The sequence below is a fragment of the Vicugna pacos genome, chromosome X, assembly GCF_048564905.1.
Source record: "Vicugna pacos chromosome X, VicPac4, whole genome shotgun sequence".
In the NCBI taxonomy this organism is placed as follows: domain Eukaryota; kingdom Metazoa; phylum Chordata; class Mammalia; order Artiodactyla; family Camelidae; genus Vicugna; species Vicugna pacos.
Genome location: NC_133023.1, coordinates 55,313,268 through 55,335,540, shown reverse-complemented (window position 1 = coordinate 55,335,540; position 22,273 = coordinate 55,313,268). Strand labels below are relative to the sequence as shown.

The 22,273-nt window shown below is 45.9% G+C and overlaps 1 protein-coding gene across 1 annotated transcript; it reads left to right on the top strand.

The window, feature by feature from the left end:
• Window positions 1-6,845: 6,845 nt before the first annotated feature.
• On the top strand, window positions 6,846-10,595 carry LOC140691976 (uncharacterized protein CXorf49 homolog). The gene is made up of 6 exons (XM_072956557.1): window positions 6,846-8,218; window positions 8,833-8,989; window positions 9,511-9,587; window positions 9,849-9,894; window positions 10,278-10,319; window positions 10,424-10,595. Exons 1-5 carry the CDS (start codon window positions 6,995-6,997, stop codon window positions 10,316-10,318), a joined length of 1,545 nt encoding a protein of 514 aa, XP_072812658.1. The 5' UTR covers window positions 6,846-6,994; the 3' UTR covers window position 10,319; window positions 10,424-10,595.
• Window positions 10,596-22,273: the final 11,678 nt, after the last annotated feature.

Genomic DNA, 22,273 nt, shown 5'->3' with positions numbered 1-22,273 from the left:
ATTTGTCTTTCTCTGACTCATTTCACTTAGCATAATGCCCTCCAAGTCCATCCATGCTGTACACCAGAAACTAATAAAACATTTTAAATCAACTGTATTTCTATTAAAAAGCAAGCAAGCAAACAAACAACCCACTAAAATATGGGCAGAAGAACTGAACAGACATTTTTGCAAAAGAGGAAATGCAGATGGCCAACAGGCACATGAAAAGCTGCTCAACATCACCAGCATCAGGGAAATGCAAATCAAAACCACAATGAGACACCATCTTACACCTGTCAGAATGGCCATCACCAAATTTCAAATGTTGGCAAGGAGGTGGAGAAAAGGGAACCCCTGTATACTGTTGGTGGAAATGTAAATTGGTGTAGCCACCATGGAAAACAATATGGAGGTTTCTCAAAGTCCCCAAAACAGAATGACCACATGGCCCAGCAATTCCATTCCTGGGCATATACTCGAGAAAAGAAAAAACATTAATTCAAAAAGATACATACACCCCGCTATTAACAGCAGCACTATTTACAATTGCCAAGACATGGAAGCATTCTAAGTGCACATCAATAGATGAATGGATAAAGAAGATATAGCATATATATGCAATGGAATACAACTCACTCACACAAAAGGGTATTTTGTCACTTGCAGCCCTTCATTCACTGTTTTTTTCTTTTCACTTCAAAAATCAGAATTTCATAACTGGCATAGACATTCCCATAGCATCAAAAACAACAAAATACCTAGAAATAAACCTAACCAAGGAGGTTATCTATACTCTGAAAACTGTAAAACACGGAAGAAGGAAATTGAAGATGATACAAAGAAATGGAAAGTTATCTTGCGCTCTTGGATTGGAAGAATCAACATTATCAAACTGGCCATACTACCCAAAGCAATCTACAGAACCAAAGCAACCCCTGTCAAAATACTCAAGACACTCTTCACAGAACTAGAACAAACAATTTCAAAATTTATATGGAACCATAAAATACCCTGAATTGCCAAAGCAATCTTTTGTAGGTCTTTTTTTTTCTCTTTCTTCTTTTTGTTCTCTTTTCTTGTGGTTTGATGACTAGAGAAGTTCCTTTAACATTTGCTGTAAAGCAGGTTTGGTGGTGCTGAATTCTTTTAGCTTTTGTTTATCTGCTTTTGATTTCTTTATCAAATCTGAACAAGAGCCTTGCTGGATAAGTATTCTTGGTTGTTTTTTCCTTTCATTACTGTAAATATATCATGCCATTCCCTTCTGGCCTGTAGAATTTCTCCTGAAAAATCAGCTGATAACCTTATGGAGTTCCCTTGTATGTTATTTGTTGCTTTTCTCTTGCTGATTTTAACATTTTCTCCTTATTCTTAATTTTTGTCAATTTGATTACTACATGCCTTGGTGTGTTCCTCTTTGGGTTGATCCTGTGTGGAACTCTGTGTGCTTCCTGGACTTGGGTGACTGTTTCCTTTCCCAAGATGGGGAAGTTTTCAGTTATCTCTCCAAAAATTTTCTCAGGTCCTTTCTCTCTCTCTTCTCTTTCTGGGACCCTTATAATGTGAATATTAGTGTGCTTCATGTTGTCCCAGAGTTCTCTTAAACTATCCTCATTTCTTTTCATTCTTTTTTCTTCTCTTCTGCAGTAGTGATATCCACTAATTTGTCTTATATCTGACTGATCCGTTCTTCTGCCTCATTTAATCTATTCTTGCTTCCTTCTAGTGTGATATTCATTTCAGTAATTTTATTCTTCAACTTTGGGTATTCTTTATATTTTCCAACTCTTTGCTAAAAACTTCACTCTGTGCGTCTATACTCCTCTTGAGTTCTCTGGACATCTTGGCCATCATTATTTTAAACTCTTTCTCAGATAAATTGCCTATCTGCTCATCACTTATTTCATCTTCTGGGATTTTATCTTGTGCCTTGGCCTAGGAGATATTCCATTGCGGCTTCATATTGTCTATCTTTCTATTTGTATTTTTATGTAGGTTAGTTATGTTTCTGGACCTTGGAGAGGTGGCCCCCTGTGGAGACATTCTATGCATCCCAGCAGTGCACTCCTCTCTTGTCACCCAAGGGCCTGGGTCCAGCCAATTCCAGTGTAGAGTCTGGCCTGTGTCTGTGGATTCCTTCCTCAGGCTTGGGATTGTTGTTTTCTTATTTCTGGTATCTGCCCCTGGTGGATGAGGCTGGACTAGAGGCTTAAGCAGGTTTCCTGGCTGGTGGAGTCGTTGCCTGCTCACTGCTGGGTGAAGCTTGGCCCTGGTCCTCTGGTGAGTAGGGCCCTGGCTAGGAGCCTGTCCAGGAGCCTGTCCAGAGGCAGTTTAGGGTTCAAGAAGTCTGCTGATGGGTGGGGCTGAGTTCCTACCTAGTATGTTGTTTGGCCTGAGGTTTCCCAGCCCTTTAGCCTACAGGCTGTTGGGTGGGGCTAGGTCTTCAAGTTAATGATCCAGTCAAGATGTCAGCCTCTAGGAAAGCTCATGTAGATGAACACTCCCAGAATGTCTGCCATCAGCTTTTATGTCCCCTGGGTGAGCTGTAGCCATCCCCTACCTCCCCAGGAGACCTTCCAAAACTAACAGGCAGGTCTGGCCCAGGTTCCTATTAAATCACTGCCTCTGCCCTTGGAACTGAAGCACATGAGATTCTTGATACGCTTCCCAAAAGAATGAAGTCTCTGTCCCGTGGGGCTTCCGGAGTTAAGGCCCACTGGCCTTCAAAACCAGATATCCTGGGGTCTCCTCCAACCACTGCTGGAACCTTGGCCTGGGGAGCCTACTGTGTGGCTCAGAACTCTCACTCCTGTGTGAGGGCCTCTGTGACTTAATTATTCTTCACCTTGTGGGTTGCCCACCAGGGGTAATGGGGCCTGATTGTATTGCGAGCAAGCCACTCCTCCCATCCTGCTGTGGTTCCCTCTTTATGTTTCAAGTTGCAGAAGATCTTTTTTGCTAGGTTCCAGCCTTTTTTTTATGGTTGTTTAGCAGTCAGTTGTGGTTTTGTTCTCCCCTAGGCTTTCTTCTAAGTGTTTTATAGTTCCAGATCTCATGTTTAAGCCTTTAAATCATTTTAATTTGATTTTAGTGTATGGTATAAGATAAGAGTCCAATTTCATTATTTTGCATTTGGATATACAGCTTTCCATTTACCATTTTTAAAGAGACTATACCTTCTCCATTGTGTATTCTTGCCACTACTGTCAAACATCACTTGACTATTTTTTACATAGGTATAGTTTTGGCTTCTCATCTTGTTCTATTGCTATTTATGTAAGTCCTTCTATCAGTATCATGCTATTTTGATTACTGTCACTTTACAATGTGTTTCAAAGTCAGGAAGTACAAAGCTTTGTTAATTTATCTGAAAATTGTTTTAGCTATTTGAAGACCATTGCAGCCATGAGTTTTTCCAATCGGTTTCAATGTAGTTGGTTTCTTGCTCCCTTGGGGTGCAGAAGCCTCTTAACTGATTTCTGGATTTCTCACAAAGGGAATTGGTCCATATATTGTTCTTGAGTCCATGTCTCCATTGGGGGAAGGAGGGTCTGGGCCTTCCTACTCCTCCATCTTGCTAATGTCACCTTCTGATTCGAAAACTACAAAGAGGATCATATAGTACATGAATTATACCTCAAAAAGTGTTTACCAAAAAGAGAACATGAAAACATAAGCCACAGACTGGGAGACAACACTTGCAAAACACACTTACAATAAACGACTTGTATCCAAAAGAGATAAAGAGCATTCCATATTCAGTAATAAGAAATCAAACAACTCCATATATAATGAGCAAAAACACTGAAAAGAAAATAATGGGTGGTCATTAAGCTATTGAGAAGATGTTTGACCTCATTAGCATTAGAGAAACACAAATTAAAGTCACAATGAAATACTATGACATACCTATAAGCGTGGCTAAAATAAAAAATACAGACAATACTAAGTGGTAGAGAGAATGAGGAACAACTGGAACTCTCCTGCAATGCTAGTGAGAATACAAAATGGTATAGACACTCTGGGCAACAGTTTGTACCTTTCTTATAAAGTTAAAATACACTTACCACACGATCCAGCAAGCTAACTCCTAGACATTTACCCAAGAGAAATGAAAACTTACATTCCCCCAAAACCTGTATGCAAAAGTTCATAGCAGCTTCTCAGCTGCTCAGGTGACTGTACACTGGGGATGGATGAATACACACACATCTCTAGGACTACTGGCCACAGGATCTGTGCTGACATCGATTCCAGAGACCCAAAGTGTCACAATGGGGCCCTGTTAGAGGGGGACATATGAGGCCCTGGCAATCAAAGGAGCTAGGGAGAGAGACCAGTTCCCAGTGAACTGACTGGGTCCTTGGACCAAGACAGTGGTCATTTCTCCAAGCCCCAGGTTGATCACTGTAAGTGATACACTAGGCAGTTGGAGCACTGACCTCCACACTGGGTCATCGGTCTGTGGGGTAAGAGCTATTACAGTGGGGAAGGCCAAGAGGAACCTCTTAACACTGATGCCTCACCCCAGGCCAAGACAGTAAGTAAAAACCAATATGGGATCCTGGTGAGCAAGGGTGGTGGCGGGCAGTTAGCAGAGATTAGTGACACCATAGGAGACCTATGGGATGCAGGGGAAGAGGAGGTAGGAGAGATGCCCAGATGAAGAGAGTGTAGAAGGTGGGAAGAAGTTCTAGGATTCTCTCTATGGGGGTGGAAGGGAGAGACAGAGGGAGGGAGGGAATGGAAATGGTGAGAGGGATGCCACTGGATCTACTGGTAACATTTGCTATAATGGTGATAGGTGCAGAATATATCACTATATCCTTCCTTATCCATTTTAGCATGTCTTTAAATGTCCCTGGGAGAAGTGGGAGACATCAGCAACCACACACAGGCAGGGACGATGGGGGGCACGCATGAGGAGGAGGATTGCAGATTTACAGGGCACCCAACCTCCCCTGCTCTGTATCCTTCCTCAGCACAGTCAGAGCCCAGGTGCAGACCCAGAGAAATCAGTCCTTTGAGTTCTGCAGGCAAGAGTGGTTCAGACACCCCAGGCCTCTCCAGGAGGTCTGCCAGAGCAGGATGTAGGAGGGAGAGGTGACTGAAGACAGAGGAGTATGAATGGGAAAGAGAGGAAGGAAGGGATGGAAGGGATGGAGGGCTGTTGGAGTAGCGGGTGGGTGCAAACGGAAATTCTAACACTCGAAGGCCTTCTAGAAACCAAAGATATCAGTACTGCTCCTCTCAGGGAATCTGGGAAACAGCAGTTACAGGAAAACTTGACAGACACCTGGTGATCCACATCCACTGCCACCACCACCAACAGCTATTTGTTGTGCTCTTTCTAGACCTTGAAAATATACCTATACATACACCTATATGAATTCTCAAATATTAGCTAAGATTGATTTGTGTGTGTATGATCTATCAAACTCCATCACTCTGCAATTTGCAGTATGCAGTCAGGAGGATGTTTTTGAAATCTGTGAACACGGCCTGATGCATTCTCCTTTGCACTGCCACAGTTTGGTCTACTGGATGCATGTGCCACGGTGCGTTCATCCATTTAGGGTGTTCCTAGATTTTCCCATCACCGACATCCTTATGCATATGCCCTGGTACACTTCAAGAACCGCAGTGTCTCCTTAATGTAACTGGCAGCGAATTGCCAGGACACAGAGGGAAAAGGTGTTGTTGTTTTATCTTTATTATCCCCCCCTTTTTTTCAGTTTTAAGATTTTTTGTTTAAAGCAAGGAATTCGGAGGCAGACTGCCTGGTTTCAAACCTGACACTGACCCCGACAAACTGAATGACTTTGGGCCAGTGGCTGAACCTCTCAGCACCTTTCCCTCACCTGTAAGAGAGCAACAATAGTGGGTACTTCAGTCCAAGGACTGTCGTAAAGATGCATAACTATTCACGTACAGCGCTTAGAAGAGTGCCAGACACATAGTCTGTGCTTCTCACGGACTCAAATGATCCACTCCAAGACTCTTCTGTGTCGCCCCGCCCTCTCCCAGTAACAGCATCGAACTGTGGGCCCGAGAAAGCACCAGCTTTCTCCTAACCTGTCCCATTCTCGGAATGCTTAAACTCTTTGAAGGCTGCAAATGTGGTGTGTGAAAACCGATTCATCCTTTTAGTTCACATTTCCCAGGTAGGAGATGGCAAGCTTCTTTCGAGGTGTGCACAGAACCTTGCGATTCCTTCTCCTCTGAATTGCCTCGGAGTGTGGGAGGGGCTGAGGGAGCTGGGCAACCCCCAGCCTGTCCACCAAAACTGCCTGCCAATAACATCTGCTGAGCGCACAGGCCGATTTCATGGTCTATCTAATAGAGCAGCCAGAAAGAGACCTTACAACCCGTAAATACGAACCCTTGGCTCTCCGACCCTTTAGGAAAATAGTATGTGGACCCTTGATCACTGTGCCCTTTCTCCTCTTGGGTGTAAGGCTTGGGCTAGATGGGAGGCTGCTAAGGGCTTTCTGCCCTCACTAGGCACCCAGAGACTCCATCCTGTGGTTTCTCCTCACCACCCCCGAGAGAAGCCCCCCTCACCTCCAATCCCTTTTGTACAGGGGACACAGTGGCTCGGAGCTGTGACTCTAATCGGAAAGGGGAGCCAGGATAGGAAGAGGTGCGACAAGAGGCCCGACAGCCGCATTCTCACCATCACCGGCTCTGCTGCCAAGTCGCCAACTGCCCGGACCACCTCCTGATTTGGCGGCGAACCAGAGGCCCTGACCCCATTGGTTGGACCTCGAGGGGCGGGCCAACAAGGTGCGCACTGGTTGGCGGAGGCCGGACCAATGAGGAGGCCACAGCGCGGTCGTCGCCCTCGCAACAACAATCGCGCGTCGTGTGAGGTGATCTCGTGTGGCGCCTGTGGTGCCTGACGCCGCCTCAGAAGGCCACCTGCCTCAGCCTCCGTGACCACGGCTGTGACCGCGACCGGGACCCGGGCGAACAGTTGACGCCCCTGAAGCGAGGCCGCCCCGGTCGCGACATGAGCTCCCCGGATAAGGTGTCTGTTTCGAAAGCGGGTTTCGGCCCAGAGGGCGGCGAGCGGGACGGCGTCCGCCAGGCCGGCCCCAGAGCCCAGGGGCGACCCGCCCCCGGCCCCAACCCCGGGGCGCCGCGGATCGGCCAGGGCGAGGGCGGGGGCGGCTTCGCGGACCCCGAGGGCTTCGAGTCCGAGCGGGTGGTGCTGGAAGCAGGAGGGCCGGTGCTCTGGGGCCGCGAAGGCCGACACGGCTCCTCAGCGGACGACAAGGGGGACGACCGGGACCTGGCCGACGAGTCTGCGGCCGCCATCCTGCAGCAGCTGACCGACCGGGACGTGCTGGGCGCCCGCAGATACCCGTCCCTGGTGAGCTCAGCCGCCAAAGAGTCCCGCCTGTGGGCCGGGCCCAAGGCGGCTCCCGGCGGTCGAGGCGCGGCCGCCCAGAGCTGTGGAGAAGCGCAGCCGGCTGTGGCCGGCCCTCTCCCGCCTGATGGGGCTGAGGGGGGCCGGACCTGGGGGACGCCTAAGAGAGGCACGAAGAGCAGGATGAAGGCGGCTGCCAATCGCCCGCGGTCCTTCATGGAAGGCCTGGTGGGGCTGCCTTCCGACACCGAGTCATCAGATGAGTTCAGTGAGCTCCAGCCGATTAGAGTGAGCATTTGCCTCAAAGAAGGAGGCCAGGTCAAGCCCCGCAGCTCTAAGGATCCGGGGGACACAGCCAGACACTCGACTTTACAAGTCAGGGAGCATTTCCTGCCCTCCGCTCCCCAGGGACTCACTTCGGTTGTGGAAAGGCAGGACGCTGGGGAGCTGGAAATGTCTTCCCCTAAGAAAATGCAAAGCATGCTCTGGGGGAAGGCAGGGAACAGGCCCTACCCCGGACACGCTGCTGCTGTGAGCAGCCTGCCCCAGGCCACTCCTAGGAGGAAGGGGGGCAAGGAGAAGAAATCCCTCCAGGGGATCTCCAACCTGGCCCTGGGGAGAATCTTCCCTCCCTGGGGGCAGCGAGTCTCGGCAGCTCCCGTGGAACCAGCCACCTTCCCCCCAATCACTGGTATTCCGCTGCTTGGGAGGTCCAAGAGGGATTCCTCAGTCCCTTCGGGAACCAAACAACGCAAGCACAGCGGCACTGGCAAGAAATCCGTGACCTGGAAGGCAACGGTGTCTGAACCTGCGGTGGCAGGAGAAGACAAGGACCCAAATAGAGACCCAGCCGCAAAGGGCCAAGTGAGTAGGCCATGCTCCTCCTCTCTCCCCCTTCCCCCTCCCACCGCCCCCCACCACAAAGTTCTTTACCTGTGCTCCTTCTGTCCATCCCTCAGGGGTGGTCATTGGGCTCCCCTGGGTCATTGGGTCATTAGGATGCCAGATCGGGGTTGTTTTACTAGGGACAAACACTAAGGTTTCCCTTGGGGTGTGGGGGTCACTGTTCTCCCCCCATGGCTGGTATCCGGCCTCCTCTCCCAGACAGAGGCTGGGATGGAAGGGTGAACTGGTAGCTGAAATTGGATCAGGGGACCCCTTAGAAGTTTGGGGAACAAAACTTCAGTGATTAGACTCATCAGCTTCCTGATTCCTATTTCCTAGCTGTTCCTTGCAGGGGGCCTGGGCTTTCTTAGTGCCCCACTGTTGTCCCTGGCTCAACTCTGTCCGCTGGCCTGGGGCCGACTGAGGGAGAAAGTGCTGATGAGACCAGCCTGTCACATTCCACTCCAGTCCCCTGCCTTACCCCAGCCTCGAAACAGGTTCTCTCTCACCCACACACAAACATAGATACACATGCAACCAAGTAAACACACACACGCATCCTGAATCCAAACTGGTAAGAAATTTTGTTTCAGCTTCCAACACACAGGCGAGGGCGATCTTTTTCGCGCAGACATCGTGGGGAATCCAGCCGTGGCAACCTCAATACCAGAGCCTCCCAGGATCCAGGAAGCTTAGAGCCCCTGGCCCGGAACCAGGGAGATGACATGCCCAGAGGGCCTGCACCCCCAGGTGAGTCTCCTGGGTTTGATGGGGGTGGTGAGGGGACGAGGAGAGAAACCTCTTGCTGTCTCTGCTGGGGGCTCAGCCTTGCTCCCAGGCAGCTTCTCCCCAAGGAAACAGGGTGAGGACAGGGGTTGTCTTGGGCCACGTCATCCTCTGTGTGGGGTTTCTGGGGCAGGGGTGATGGTGGCAGTGCCCCAAACTGCAACTGTGGACATAGACTTGCGGAGGAACAGCCTACGCTGTTAAATCCTGTTCACCCACTTTGTTCCCCCAGCTGCTGGATGTGGCTGCAGCTTTTGAGGGGGTCGAACCCAGAGCCACAGTCTCTGGGGACCACAGTTGGGGAATGGCTGCGCCTGGGGAAGAGAGGAGGCAGGCTTAGACAGAAGGTTGGAGCCGCTGGGAGGAGCAGGGCTGGCTTGTTACCAGTAGGGGGTGGTGCTGCCTCACTTCACGTTAGACCCTGCAAGGCCCTGTCCACCTCACTGGGAGCCTGAGAAGCTGGATTGTGTGTCCTTTCCCTGTAGGTGACCAGGAACCACTCGACCAGCCCCCAAGACCAGAAAGGCAGCAGCAGGCACCAGGAGCACAGGGCTGTCCTCGGGTAATGCTTCCTCTGGTTCTTGGAAACAGGCCCAAACTACATGGGAGGATCTGTGTTTAGGTTAAACTGACTTCTGTGCGGCCTGCTTCCCCGCCCCCAACCCACAGCCTACGAAGGGAGCCCACGTCCTTTCCCCTGGGGAGCCTGAGCCAGTCTAGCCGCGGGGCTTTGGGATGTAGAGTCGGGAGGAGAGGGGAAGGTGGAGGAGAGAGGAGGCCAGAATATACTAATCATTTCTCTTTCCGGTGTCTCCTGACCTAGTGTCCCGTGCTACAGAGAAAAATAGACAGCCTCAAGGAGCAACTCGGTATGAGGAACCAGGGGCAGAGAGCGGTGTGTTAGTGCAGAACCCGGGTGGGCGCTTGGGGCTGCAGGTGCAGGCAGCCCCTCAGGGACGAACATGCCTGCGGGGAGGAGACCTAGCAGGCCTGGCCCTGGAGCCTGCTGCGTGTTCTGAATGGTCCTGACATGGCCCAGAGCCTGAGAGCTGCTTGCACACTTTGGTTCCCTTTAGGAAACATTTCCACATTTAGTTCAGGTGGTGGTGGAGTGAATCCGGCCCAGGGCTCTTTGCATCTGGGCAGGAGGGGGGTTTCGGGTTGCAGGGCTGGGCGGTTCGCCATGGGGACAGGGCTTGGGCTTCTATATCCCTATGCCTGGAGTGCCAGCTTATGCCTGTCCCTGTTTCAGCGGCCATGGAGAACCTGGCTTACAAGTTCCAGATCCTGTGAAGTGAGTGTTACACACACCGTACCCCTCCCCACAGTCCTGGCTGTTGAGCAGGGCTGAGGGCTGGCCCTGGCTTGAGGCTCTTCCCTGACTGTGCTGTCTCACAGGTTGAGCCCGGCATCTTCATGCAAGAGGAGCCGCTGATACCTCTGGGGCCCGGGAGCTGTGGCCAAGCTCGTTCCCTCCTGCTCTACCTCAGCCAGGGCCTCCTCCTCTCTCTTGTTTGCTCCCGCCCCACCCGCTTCACAGCAGTTTCCAATTAAAGTACCTCTCCCGGTCTGTGGTCTGTCCTCTCTCTGGGGAGGTAGGGGAGTGGGCAGGAGCTGGGCAGGAGCGGGGCAGGAGTGGGGCAGGAGCTGTTCCTTGTCAGAGCCTTTTCCAGAACAGTCCCTCTGGCATCCTGTGGTGGGCCTTCTCCCTGTGGGGAGTCCGGGGAGCCTCTGCTCCCATCCCTGCAGTCAGGCCTGCAGAGTGCCTGGCTCTGGGTTTGGTGTGGGCTCTGCTTGTCCACATTGGCACATTTCCCCTGGAGGCCACCTTCCAGTTCCCTCCAAACCTCTCCTCCTTTGGGGTCTGGTGGTTCCCATTCGTCGCTGCCGTTCCCCCTCCCCATCACCAGGAACCCATGACCCCTTCCAGAGCTCCCATGCCCCTTTCCCTCAGTGGGATCACCATCCTGCTTCCCCCCCGTCCACCCTGCTTTGCTATCAGAGCACCCTCGATCCCTCCCCTGGCTTGGCGTCGGTAGCCTTCCTGCACGTGCACTTCAGCAGGTGTTAACAGGCACAGTTGAGCTCATCTTCCCTCTTCTGAGACCCCATCCTGCCTGTGAGGTCCCTACCTCCCCCTGGTGCCACCATGCACAGGGACATCTCACCCAGGAACCTGCGAGTCGTCCTCCTGTCCTCCTTAGCTCTCACTTCTGATCCTGGGTTACCAGTCTTGTCATGTCTGTCTCCGCGGGTTCAGTAGAGGGATGGAGGCAGAAGTCACGGCCCGGTGGATTTCAGAGCAAGAGGGAAGGTACAGGGAACACGGGAGAAAAGCACAGGGTCGTCTCTGGCTGGAGTTAGGGGAAAGGCATCTGTTTGGTGCCAACCTGGAGGAGACTGCCTGCCAGCAGCTAGACGTGGATGGTCCAGCCCTTGGAGCTTTCACATCCTTCCCGCCCTGGCCAGCTGACTGCCCTCCTCCAACCTGGTCGCCTCCTTATCCTTCGGTGGAAAGTGACCATTCACATTCTATGTCAAGTGGGGTTGGTAGGCCTCAGTGTTCTTTCCTGGTCCCAGTCAAGTAGTGTTCACCAGCCCCATGACACAGAGTTTCATGGAAATGATGTTTCTGTGTCCCAACTCAATCTCCCAGACTATCTTTTTAGGGCACAGATGATTGAATCTAAACTGCATGTTAGATTTCCCCCTCACTGGAGGTTGGGAATCACTTCCTTCCCTCTGCCAAGACCCAGTGCTGTGCCAGCCTTAGACTCAGAGGGACAGATTTGTATTGAGTGAGGCATAGCCAGGTTCTGCTGGTCACTCTTCCTGAGAAATCAGGGGTTTAATAAACAAAAGCAGGGGTATGATTGTAGATAGAGCATTAAAGTTGTCTGTGTCTGTGTTTGTGAATAAAATTCATCAGGGACAATCTCCCTTGAGGGAGAAAGATGTGACTCAGGGAGGTAAGGGAGTACAGACTGTGGTCAAGAATCTCTAAGGCATTGAATGAGCAAAAGCAAGTTTCACATCTCCTCTATTCAAGGAGTGTTGTTAAATTCCCAAAACGTAGGAGAGGGATGTTTCACAAGTCACGAAAGCCTACAACGAGGTGTCAGGACGCTCAAAATGTTGGAGTGGCTGGAGGAGGCTCTGGATCCTACTGTGTGATTCGAAAACATCTGACAACCACTGTGTGTCTGGATGGATTGAGAATGGGAAGGATGGCTCCTCAGAGTAGCTGGGACTCAGCTCATCTTCGAAGCAGGGGGACCCACTTAGGAGACGCCGAACATGAGGAACCCGGGAAACAGGCAGGATGGGCGCAGTGAGGATGGGAAGTAAGGGGTGACTGCACCTGGACAATGGGGTGCCCCTGGTTCCACCCTCCCCCATATTCTCACCCTGGCTCCCTTCCCACCCACGTGGCATGAGCTCAGGTAGACAGACCATCACGTGTGGGATGGGACAGTCACAGGCTTGAGGGCTGGCAAGGAACGTTCGGGGGACTTGATCCTTCCACTTCCAACCCCTCCCAGGGGAAGGTCGTCTTGATTGCTGAGGTTACAGCTTTGACCCTGAACCTGACCCACTGGCTGGTTCTTGGCGGGGTGACCTAGTGCGCTGCTGTCTGAGTGACTAAGTTTGGCAGAGACTTTCCAGCTGGGGTTTCTACCCACTGAGACATGAGGGCAAGTTGTGACTAGGGGGAAGTCCAGCATCAGCACCATCCCTGCCCAGGGGATGGGGCACAGGGTGGTGTTCACCAGGGTGACGAAGTGGAAAAACTCATTGAAGAGGACTGAGAGGACTTGGACACAACCCTTGGTGATATGTTTTTTGATCCTCCTTTCCCTTCTCTGAGCACACAATCTCTCTGTTCCACAATTTAGATCAGCAATAATGTTGCTGGAAACTTGTACATCACAGGTGGTGGTTCAGCTCCACGCTTTCCAATTCCAGAGGGAAATAATTGGCAGGTCCTGATGCACAGGTTAAACAAATACATCTGAGCCCCAGGATGGAGGTGGAGGTCAGAACCCCACCCTCATTCAGTGCACCCCCTTTACCTTTCCCCTCAAGCCCCTTCTCCAGCCCAGGAAGCAGTAGCAGCTGGCCTAGAGGGTTCTAGTCTCCATTCTGCCTGGTTCTGCTCCCTGCCCAACCCGTGGGCATATGCCCCCTCACACCCCAACCCCTACTCTGTCAAGTTGAAAACATTTATGCCTTGGATGTTTTCAGAATTCAGTAGGGAAACCTGGAGGTATTTTGTGAAATGTGTTTTGACAACTGGTTTGTTTCTTTTTGTTTATGAAACAATTCAGGTTGGCTATTCTTTCTTGAATCAGCTTTGTCGAGTTTTTTGTTTCTAGGAACTAGTCACATTTTCCTGAGTTTTCAAACTGATTGGAATAAAGTGGTCCATAATATCCTCTTATTCCCTTAATTTTATTTTTGAAAATATCTCACCTGCCGATAGTAACTGCAAGAAAATTGCATGGAACACCTTTCATCTGGACTCACCTGTTATTAATATTTTGTCACATTTGCCATATTCTCCCCCCCCCTTTCTCTGTTCAGTCCTTAGACTGACTTTAAGACAATGCAGTACATCTACCCTAAATATTTCAATATGTATGTCTTAAAAAGTATGGTCTGCTACAAAATCTTAATGCTATTATCACATTTGGAAAATTCAACTTTGAGACAATACAATTCCCTGCTATATAATCCTCATTCAAAATATCCAACTGTCCCAATATTATTTTTGTGCATAATTTCTAAAATAAATTTTGTTTCCAAATAAGGGTCATGCAATGAATTTAGTTGTCTAGTGTCTTTAGTGTCCTTTAAACTAGTACAGTCTTCCAGACTTTTTTGAGTCTTGCATGACCGTGACATTTTTGAAGATCCAGTCCAGGTATATTTCAGAAGCTTCTCGATTTGGATTAATCTGATTACTGCTTCCTGATTCCATTCAGGTAAAGCATGTTGGGCAGGAATATTACATTGGTGGTATCCTGTCCTTCTCGGTGCATGGCATCAGAATGTTCTTTCCTTTTTCTTCCAATTTTATTGAGATGTAGTTGACACACAGCACTGTATAAGTTTAAGGTGTACAGCACAGTGGTTTGACTTACATACATCATAACATTATTATCACAATAAATTTAGTGAACATCCATCATTTCATAGATACAAAATTTTTAAAAAAGAAATTTCTTGTGATGAGAACTTTTAGGATTTACTCTTAACACTCCTGTATAACATCTACCAGTGTTAATTATATTTATCATGTTGTATATTGCATCCCTAATACTTATTTATCTTATAACTGGAAGTTTATAACCTTTGACTGCCTTCATCCAATTCCTCCTCCCCCCACCCCCTGCCTCTGGTAACCACAAATATAATCTCTTTTTCTATGAGCTTTCTGTTTGTTTGTTTGTTTTGAAGCATAATTGATCTACAACACCGTGTTAGTTCCTGTTACACAACATAGTGATTTGGTATTTGTATACATTTCAAAATGATCAGTGTGGTAAGTTTAGTTACAATATGTCACCATACAAAGATATTACATAGGTATTGACTACATTCCCCACAATGTACATTTGTGTGTGTGTGTGTGATTATTTTAAGTTTCTGAACTCTTAAGTTCAAATGCACTTTAACTACCCTGCATTTTTACTCCTCCCTGCCATGCCCCCACGTTTACTGTTTTTGACATCGTATTTTATATCTGTTTGTTCTGTGCATTCTTTAATGACTTATTGCAGGTATAGATGGTTTTACTACTTTCGTCTTGTAACCTTCCTGCTAGCTTTATATGTGGCTGATTTACTGCCTTTACTGTATATTTGCCTTTACCAGGGAGATTTTTCCTTTCATCATTTTCATGTTTTTAGTTGTGGTCTTTTCTTTTTTGCTTAGAGAAGTCCCTGTAACATTTCTTGTAAAACGGTTTGGTGGTGCTGAACTCTTTTAACTTTTGCTTGTCTGTAAAACTTTTGATCTCCCAATCAAATCTGATTGAAAGCCTTGCCAGTAGAGTATTCTTGGCTGCAGGCTTTCCCCTTTCATCACTTTAAATAAATTGTACCACTTCCTTCTGCCCTCAGAGCTTCTGCTGAAAAGTCAGCCGATGGCCTTATGGGAGTTCCCTTGTTCATAACTTGTTATTTTTCCCTTGCCACTTTTAATATTATCTGTTTATCTTTAATTTTTGTCATTTTAATTACAGTGTGTCTTGGCATAGTCCTCTTTCTGATGGGACTCTCTGTGTTTCCTGGACCTGGATGTCCGTTTCCTTTCCCAGATCAGGGAAATTTTCAGCTACTATGTTTTCAAATATGTTCTCTACCCCTTTCTGTCTGTCTTCTACTGCTTGGACCTCTAGAATGCAAATGTAATTATGCTTGATATTGTCTCAGAGATCTCTTAAACTGTTCTCATTTCTTTTTATTCTTTTTTCTGTTCAATTTCAGTGATTTCCACTACTCTGTCTTCCAGCTCACTGATCCTTTCCTCTGTATCATTTAATCTACTGTTGAAGTGTATTTTTCATTTCACTTACTCTATTCTTTATCTCTGTTTGGTTGTTCTTTATATTTTCTAAATTTCTCTTAAAAACTTCTAACTTTAACTCTGTTCATCCAATCTTCTCCTGAGTTCTTTGGTCATCTTTACAATCATTACCTTGAATTCTCTATTCACTTAATTCTTCTTCTGGGGTTTTATCTTGTTCCTTCATTTGGAACATGTTATGCTGTCTCCTCATTTTGCCTAATTTGCTGTTTTATTCCTATGTATCTGGTAGGTTGGTTATGTTTCCCAACCTTGGAGAAGTGGCCTTTTGTGGGAGATGTCCTTCATGTGTCAGGAATGCACTTTCCTCTGATCAAAAGAGCTATATGCTCTAGGGGTGCCTCCTATGTGGGCTGCATGGGTCCTTCTGTTGTGGGCAGTCTGGTAGGTGTTGCTGGTCCCCAGTCAGGTGGGTTGCCAGGCCTTGCCTTGTATGTAGGCTGCCAGCCACTGAGGGGCAGTGCTGGGTTCTGGAGTGGCTGAGTGTGGGGTCCAAGATGCCTGTTGGTGAGTGGGGCTGGATCTTGGAGAAGATGGCTGAGGTGAGTGGGGCTGGATCTTGGAGAAGATGGCTGGAGTGGATCTTGAACTGCTGTTACAGGAAGCCAGGTCCCAGGGTCTCTGGCTGCAGAGCCCTGGGGTTCCCAGGCTGGTGCTGGCATACTAGAGTTGAGGGCCAGGTCCTAGGCTGTCTACTTGACAGGGCTGGACCAGAGGGCTATGGGCTCAGGGATTTTTCATCAGCTGACCTGCTGATGAGTGGGGCTATGTTCCCACCCAGCTAGCTGCTTGGCCTGAGGGGTCCCAGTACCAGTGCCTAAAGGCTGGTAGGCAAGTCTGGGTACTGGTGCTAATAAGCTAGATAGAGGATTCCAAAATGGCACTTGCTAGCTCCAGTGTCCACAAGCTCCCCCAAATGGCTGCCTACAGTGTGTCTGTGTCCCCAGGGTGAGCTCCAGTTGCCCCCTGCCTCTCTGGGAGGCTCTTCAAGATCTGAATCAAGATCTCCAAGATCCATTCCAAGGTCTGACCCAGGCTCCTTTCAAATCACTGCTTCTGCCCTGAGTTCTGGGGCAAGTGAGATTTTGTGTGTGCCCTTTAAGAGTGGAGTCTCGACTCCCTACAGCCCTCTGGCTCTCCGAAAATTAAGCCCCAGTGGCCTTCAAAGCCAAAAATTCTGTGGGCTCACCTTCCCAATATAGGACCCCCAGGCTAGGGAATGCTAATGTGGAGCTCAGACCACTCCCTTGTGGAGAACCTCTGCCGTTGTAACTATCCTCCCATTTGTGTGTTGCCTACCTGGGGGTATGGGTCTTGACTATACTGCATCTCTGTACCTCCTACCCATCTTCTTGTAGTTCCTTCTTTATATTTTTATTATAGAAGATCTTTTCTGCTAGTCTTCCAGTCTTTCTCATCAATAGTTGCTCTGTAAATAGTGTAATTTTCGTGTGTCCATGAGAGGAGGTGATCTGAGAATATTCCTACTCTGCCACCTTGGCCACTCCCCCCCTGACATCAGGATATTGTTGATGTCAGTTTGCCCCACAACTGCTGATGTTCACTTTGACCATTTGTTCAGGGTGCTGTTCCAAATGACTCCATTTTAAAACTAATATGTCCCTTTTGTATAATAAATTTATGTGCCATTATTTTGACACTGTGAATATTCAGTTGCCTTGTAATATCCTTTTATTATCTTTTAAATTTACTGTAATTCATTTTTTGAATACACAAAAAAGTGTATATAATATATACAAGTTGCTGAGTTTTAAAATAAGTATACAACTGTGAAACCATTACCACAGTCTATGCCATTAACCTCCAAAATTTTCATTACCTCCAAAAGTTTCCTCCTTCCATGTATTAATTGCTGTTTCTTTTGTTGTGGTAAGAATTCTTAACCTAAGATTTACCATTTAGCAAATATGGAAACAACACAAATTTCCACTTTCATGCACTGAATTTATAAATTGTGGCATATTCATATGAAGAAATACTAGTTCATCAGCAAAAATGTACGAAGTACCACTACACAGAATAATAGGCATGAATCTTACAAATTTAACCTTAAGTGAAAGAAGCAACACATATGTTTAATAATTATAGATTCAGATAACTGCAAATAACAGGCAACACTAACTCATATCATTTAAAGATGCATATATAGGATATAAAACTTTGAGCAAAGGGGAGGAAAGTGTGGTCACAAAAGTAAGAGTGTGGGTATTCTCTTTGAAGGAGGAATGGGGCTGAGATCAGACAGAGAAACTGCAAGCACCTTGGGGGATGCTGACAGTACCCCATTTTGTGACCTGGGGCTGTACACTTGATAATCATCTATTAAGCTACACATACATATTGTGGCCTTTTCTCTATGTTACCTTTCACCATAAATGGAGAAAAAATAATGCTAAGGGAAATAACATCCCAGTATAAGCATATTGTAATTGCATTTTAACCAGAAGTAGAGCCAAAATCATTCCCTTTATTTTTAACAGATCTCATTGAGATTAGTAATCTTATTTTGTTTATATTAACAGTCTTATTTTCAAGAACTTATAGTTTTTACTAAAAATGAGTGATTCTTACACAATCTTTTCTATATATAATCTTTTATAATATCAATTATTGTATATATTCCATACTTAGGTGGTACATTTTCATTCAGAATTTAATTGTGAATGTGTACTGAAACCCACAGAAGTGTTGCACTATGGTCACCATTTGTCAGCGATTTCTCCCCTCCCCACCCATTTCCTCTTAGAGTTGGAGGACCAAGCACCTGAGAGAGAAATGAAGGCAAAAAATCTAGAGCAAGGTGCCTGCACTGTAATACATAGATTTGACCAGCCGAGGGCAGTATCGTTTAAGGCTGTTTGTTGGGAAGTCAGGGTCCAAATACCATGCCTGTGGAATTCCTTCTGTTCTTTATGATCAGCCTATTAACCCCTGGGACCGAAGGGGCTATTGTGCCAATAAAGGCTACGGTGTGGGGGGGGGGGTTGTTTTGATGAGCTGCATCTCCCTTGCCTGTTTGACGCTTCTATCTTAACAACCAACCTTCACCCTGCTCCCCCAACAGCAACTCTTTTCTTCCTCTTTCTCCTCAGACAGCAGCTAAGACCACTGACTTGCTAGACTGGGCGTGCCCCCCAACCCCCACCCCAGGCAGAGAAACAGCAGGTGGGTGTGCACAGAGCCCTTCAAGCCCTTCCCTTGTTTGTGAGGAGCAACGCTGAAAGAATTTTCCTGAAAAGTTAGCCTCCACCCCACAATGAGTTCTCCCTGCTTTTGTTTCTAGTCTTGTGTTCCCCCAAGGTGGCCCCAGGGAAGGCGCCACACTGGTATGTGGCACTGATAGAGTCAATAGGAAGAATGTCATGGTGTTTTATCTCATTGATTAATGAAATGAAAGAAAATTGAATCTCTGGGGCCACCCCCTTTGCCTAAAGATAAACAGCATTTCCTGTGATAAATACTGCTCTGCTCTCTAACCTCATTGTTTAGAAATCCAGCTACCATAATTCAGCTCCCTTATTTAAGGATTGACCTGAAGCAGAAATTAAGGAACCATTTCTGTTAAAACTTTACTTTAAATGACTAAGTATTGAAAGGGTCTTTTCAGATTCTTGTTCGGGATTTTTCATCTCTTTAAATTACATTTTCTTCATTGCTAATTCTATTTATACCACTAGAAGACATTTTGAAAAAAAATTATTTTGCCCATAATTCTAGAATCCGAATTCCTCAATTGATTTTTCTCCCACGGTCCCTGCCTCAGAATCACAGAATATTAGAGTTAAAAGATCTCATGGAGAAATCTAATAGGCCTACTCCTGGGCAGTGTTCAAGTGAGAGATGGGAGCAAAGAAGGACAGTGCCATGTTCAAGGCTGTACCTCTTCAGTCCCCGATCTCAAATCAACTATGTAATTTTACATCTCAAGGAACTAGAAAAAGAAGAACAAACTAAATCCAAAGCTAGCAGAGGAAGGAAATAATAAAGATTAAAGCAGAAATAAAAGAAATATAGAATAGAAAAAAAACACAAAAAAACAACAAAACTAAGATTTGGTATTTTAAAAGGTCAACAAAATTGACAAATACTTAGCAGGATTAACTAAGAAAAAATATAAAAAGACTCAAATAAATAAAATCCGAAATGAAAGAGAGGACATTACAACCAATGCCATAGAAATAAATAGGATTATAAGAGATATGATGAATAATTGTATACCAAGAAATTGGACAACCTAGAAGAAATGGATAAATTTCTAGAAACTCACAATCTACCAAGACTAAATCAAGAAGAAATAGAAAGCTTGACAGACCAATAAAAAATAAGGATATTGAACCAGTAATCATAAACCACCTTGCAAAAAAAAAGACCAGGAGCAGATAGCTTCATTGGAGAATTCTACCAAACATTTAAAAAATTAATATCAATATTTCCCAAACTCTTCCCAAAAATTAAAGAGGAGGGAACACTTCCAAACTCATTTTATTTCCCTGATATCAAAATCACCAAAAGAAAAGAAAACTACAGGCCAGTTTCCCAGAGGAATAAAGATGCAAAAATCCTCAACAAAATACTAGCAAATCGTTTTCAACAGCACATTAAAAGTATACGCCATGGCTAGGTGGGATTTATCCCTTGGTTGCAAGGATAGTTTAACATAGAAAAATCAATCTGTGTGATAAAACATATTAACAGAATGAAGGATAAAAATCACATAATCATCTCAATAGATGCATAAAAAGCATTTGAAAAATGCAATACCCTTTCATAATAAAAACACTCAACAAACTCGAAGTAGAAGGAAATTACCTCAACGTAATAAAGGCCATATATGAAAAGCCCATAGCTAACATCGTTCTTAATGGTGCAAGAACTGAAAGTTTTTCTTCTAAGATAAGGAACAGGGCAAGGATGCCCACTCTCACCACTTCTATTCAACATAGCACTGGAAGGCGTAGCCAGAGCAGTTAGCAAAGAAAAAGAAATAAAAGGCACCCAAATCAAAAAGAAGTAAAATTATCTCTGTTTGCAGATAGCATGATCTTATACATAGGAAACCCTAAAGACTCCACACACACACAAACTATTAAAACTAATAAATGAATTCAACAAAGTTGTAGGAGACAAAATCAGCAAACAAAAATCAGTTGCATTTCAGTACACTAACAATGAACAATCTGAAAAGGAAATTGAAAAGCAATTCCATTTACAATAGCATCAAAAAAATAACATATTTAGAAATAAACTTAAGCAAGGAGTTGAAAAGCTAAACTACAAAATATTGTTGAAAGAAATTAAAGAAGACACAAATAAATGGAAAGGCATCTGTGTACATGGATTGGAAGACTTAACATTGTTAAGAGGTCCATAATACCTGTGATGGTTAGTTTTATGTGTCAAATTGACTGGTCCATAGGGTGCCTAGATATTTAGTCAAACATGATTCTGGGTGTTTCTGTAGGGTGCTTTTTATGAGAGTTGCACTTAAATCAGTTAGTTGAGTAAAGCATATTGCCCTCCCTAATGTAGGTGAGCTTCATCCAATCAGTTGTAGGTCTGAATAGAACAAAAAGCCTGAACTTTCCTCAAGTAAGAGAGAATCCTCCTGCATGAAAGCCTTTGGACTGGGACATCAGCTTCTTTTCCTGCCTTTGCACTCAGCTGAAACATCAGCTCTCCTGGTCTGGTTCTTAGACCTTCTAAGTAGGACTAGAGTTAAACCACTGGCTCTCCTGATTGCCAACTCACCCTCTGGATCCTAGGACTTACCACTCTCCATGATTGCAGGAGTCAGTTCTTCATCATCTCTTACACACACACACACACACACACATACTCCACTGGTTCTGTTTCTCAGGGGAATCCTTACTAATATACTACCAAAAGTGATCTACAGATTCAATGCAATCCTTATGGCAAAATCCCAATGGCATTTTTTGCAGAAATAGAAAAATTCATCCTAAAATCATATAGAATCTCAAGAGAACCTGAATAGCCAACATAGTTTTGAAAAAGAACAAAGTTAGAGGTCTCACCTGTCCTGATTTCAAAACATATTACAAAGTTACAGTAACCAGAATGGTGTGGTACTGCCATATTGACAGAAAAATACACCAATGGAATAGACTAGAGAGCTCAGAAATAAACCCTCACCTATGGTCAAATGCTGTTTGAGTCTCAATGAGGAATGGACAGTATCTTTAGCAGTGTTGGGAAAATTGGATATCCACATGCAAAAGAATGAAGTTGGACCCTTACCTTACACCATATACAAAAATTAACTAAAAATTAATCAAAGACCTAAAAATATCACACTCCTATAAGAAAACATGGGAAAGTTTCATGACATTGGACTTGGCAACGATTTCTTGGATATGACACCAAAAGCACAGGTAACAAAAGTAAACATAGACAAATGGGAGTACACCAAACTTAAAAAGTTTTGTGCATCAAAGGTCACAATCAAGGGTGAAAAGGCAACCTACTGAAAATCTGCAAGTCATTTATCTAATAAGGGATTAATATCCAGAATACATTTAAAAAAAAAAACACCTACAACTCAACAACAAAAAAATCAAATAACCCAATTTTAAAAATGGGTGAAGAATTTGAAGAGACCTTTCTCCAAAGAAGATA

Bases quoted from the DNA above. Each gene is read 5' to 3' on its own strand.
- LOC140691976 (XM_072956557.1), top strand. From the start codon at position 6,995: ATGAGCTCCCCGGATAAGGTGTCTGTTTCGAAAGCGGGTTTCGGCCCA. The intron at 8,219-8,832 runs GTGAGTAGGCCA...ATTTTGTTTCAG, and splicing joins ACCCAGCCGCAAAGGGCCAA to CTTCCAACACACAGGCGAGG. The intron at 9,895-10,277 runs GTATGAGGAACC...TCCCTGTTTCAG, and splicing joins CAGCCTCAAGGAGCAACTCG to CGGCCATGGAGAACCTGGCT.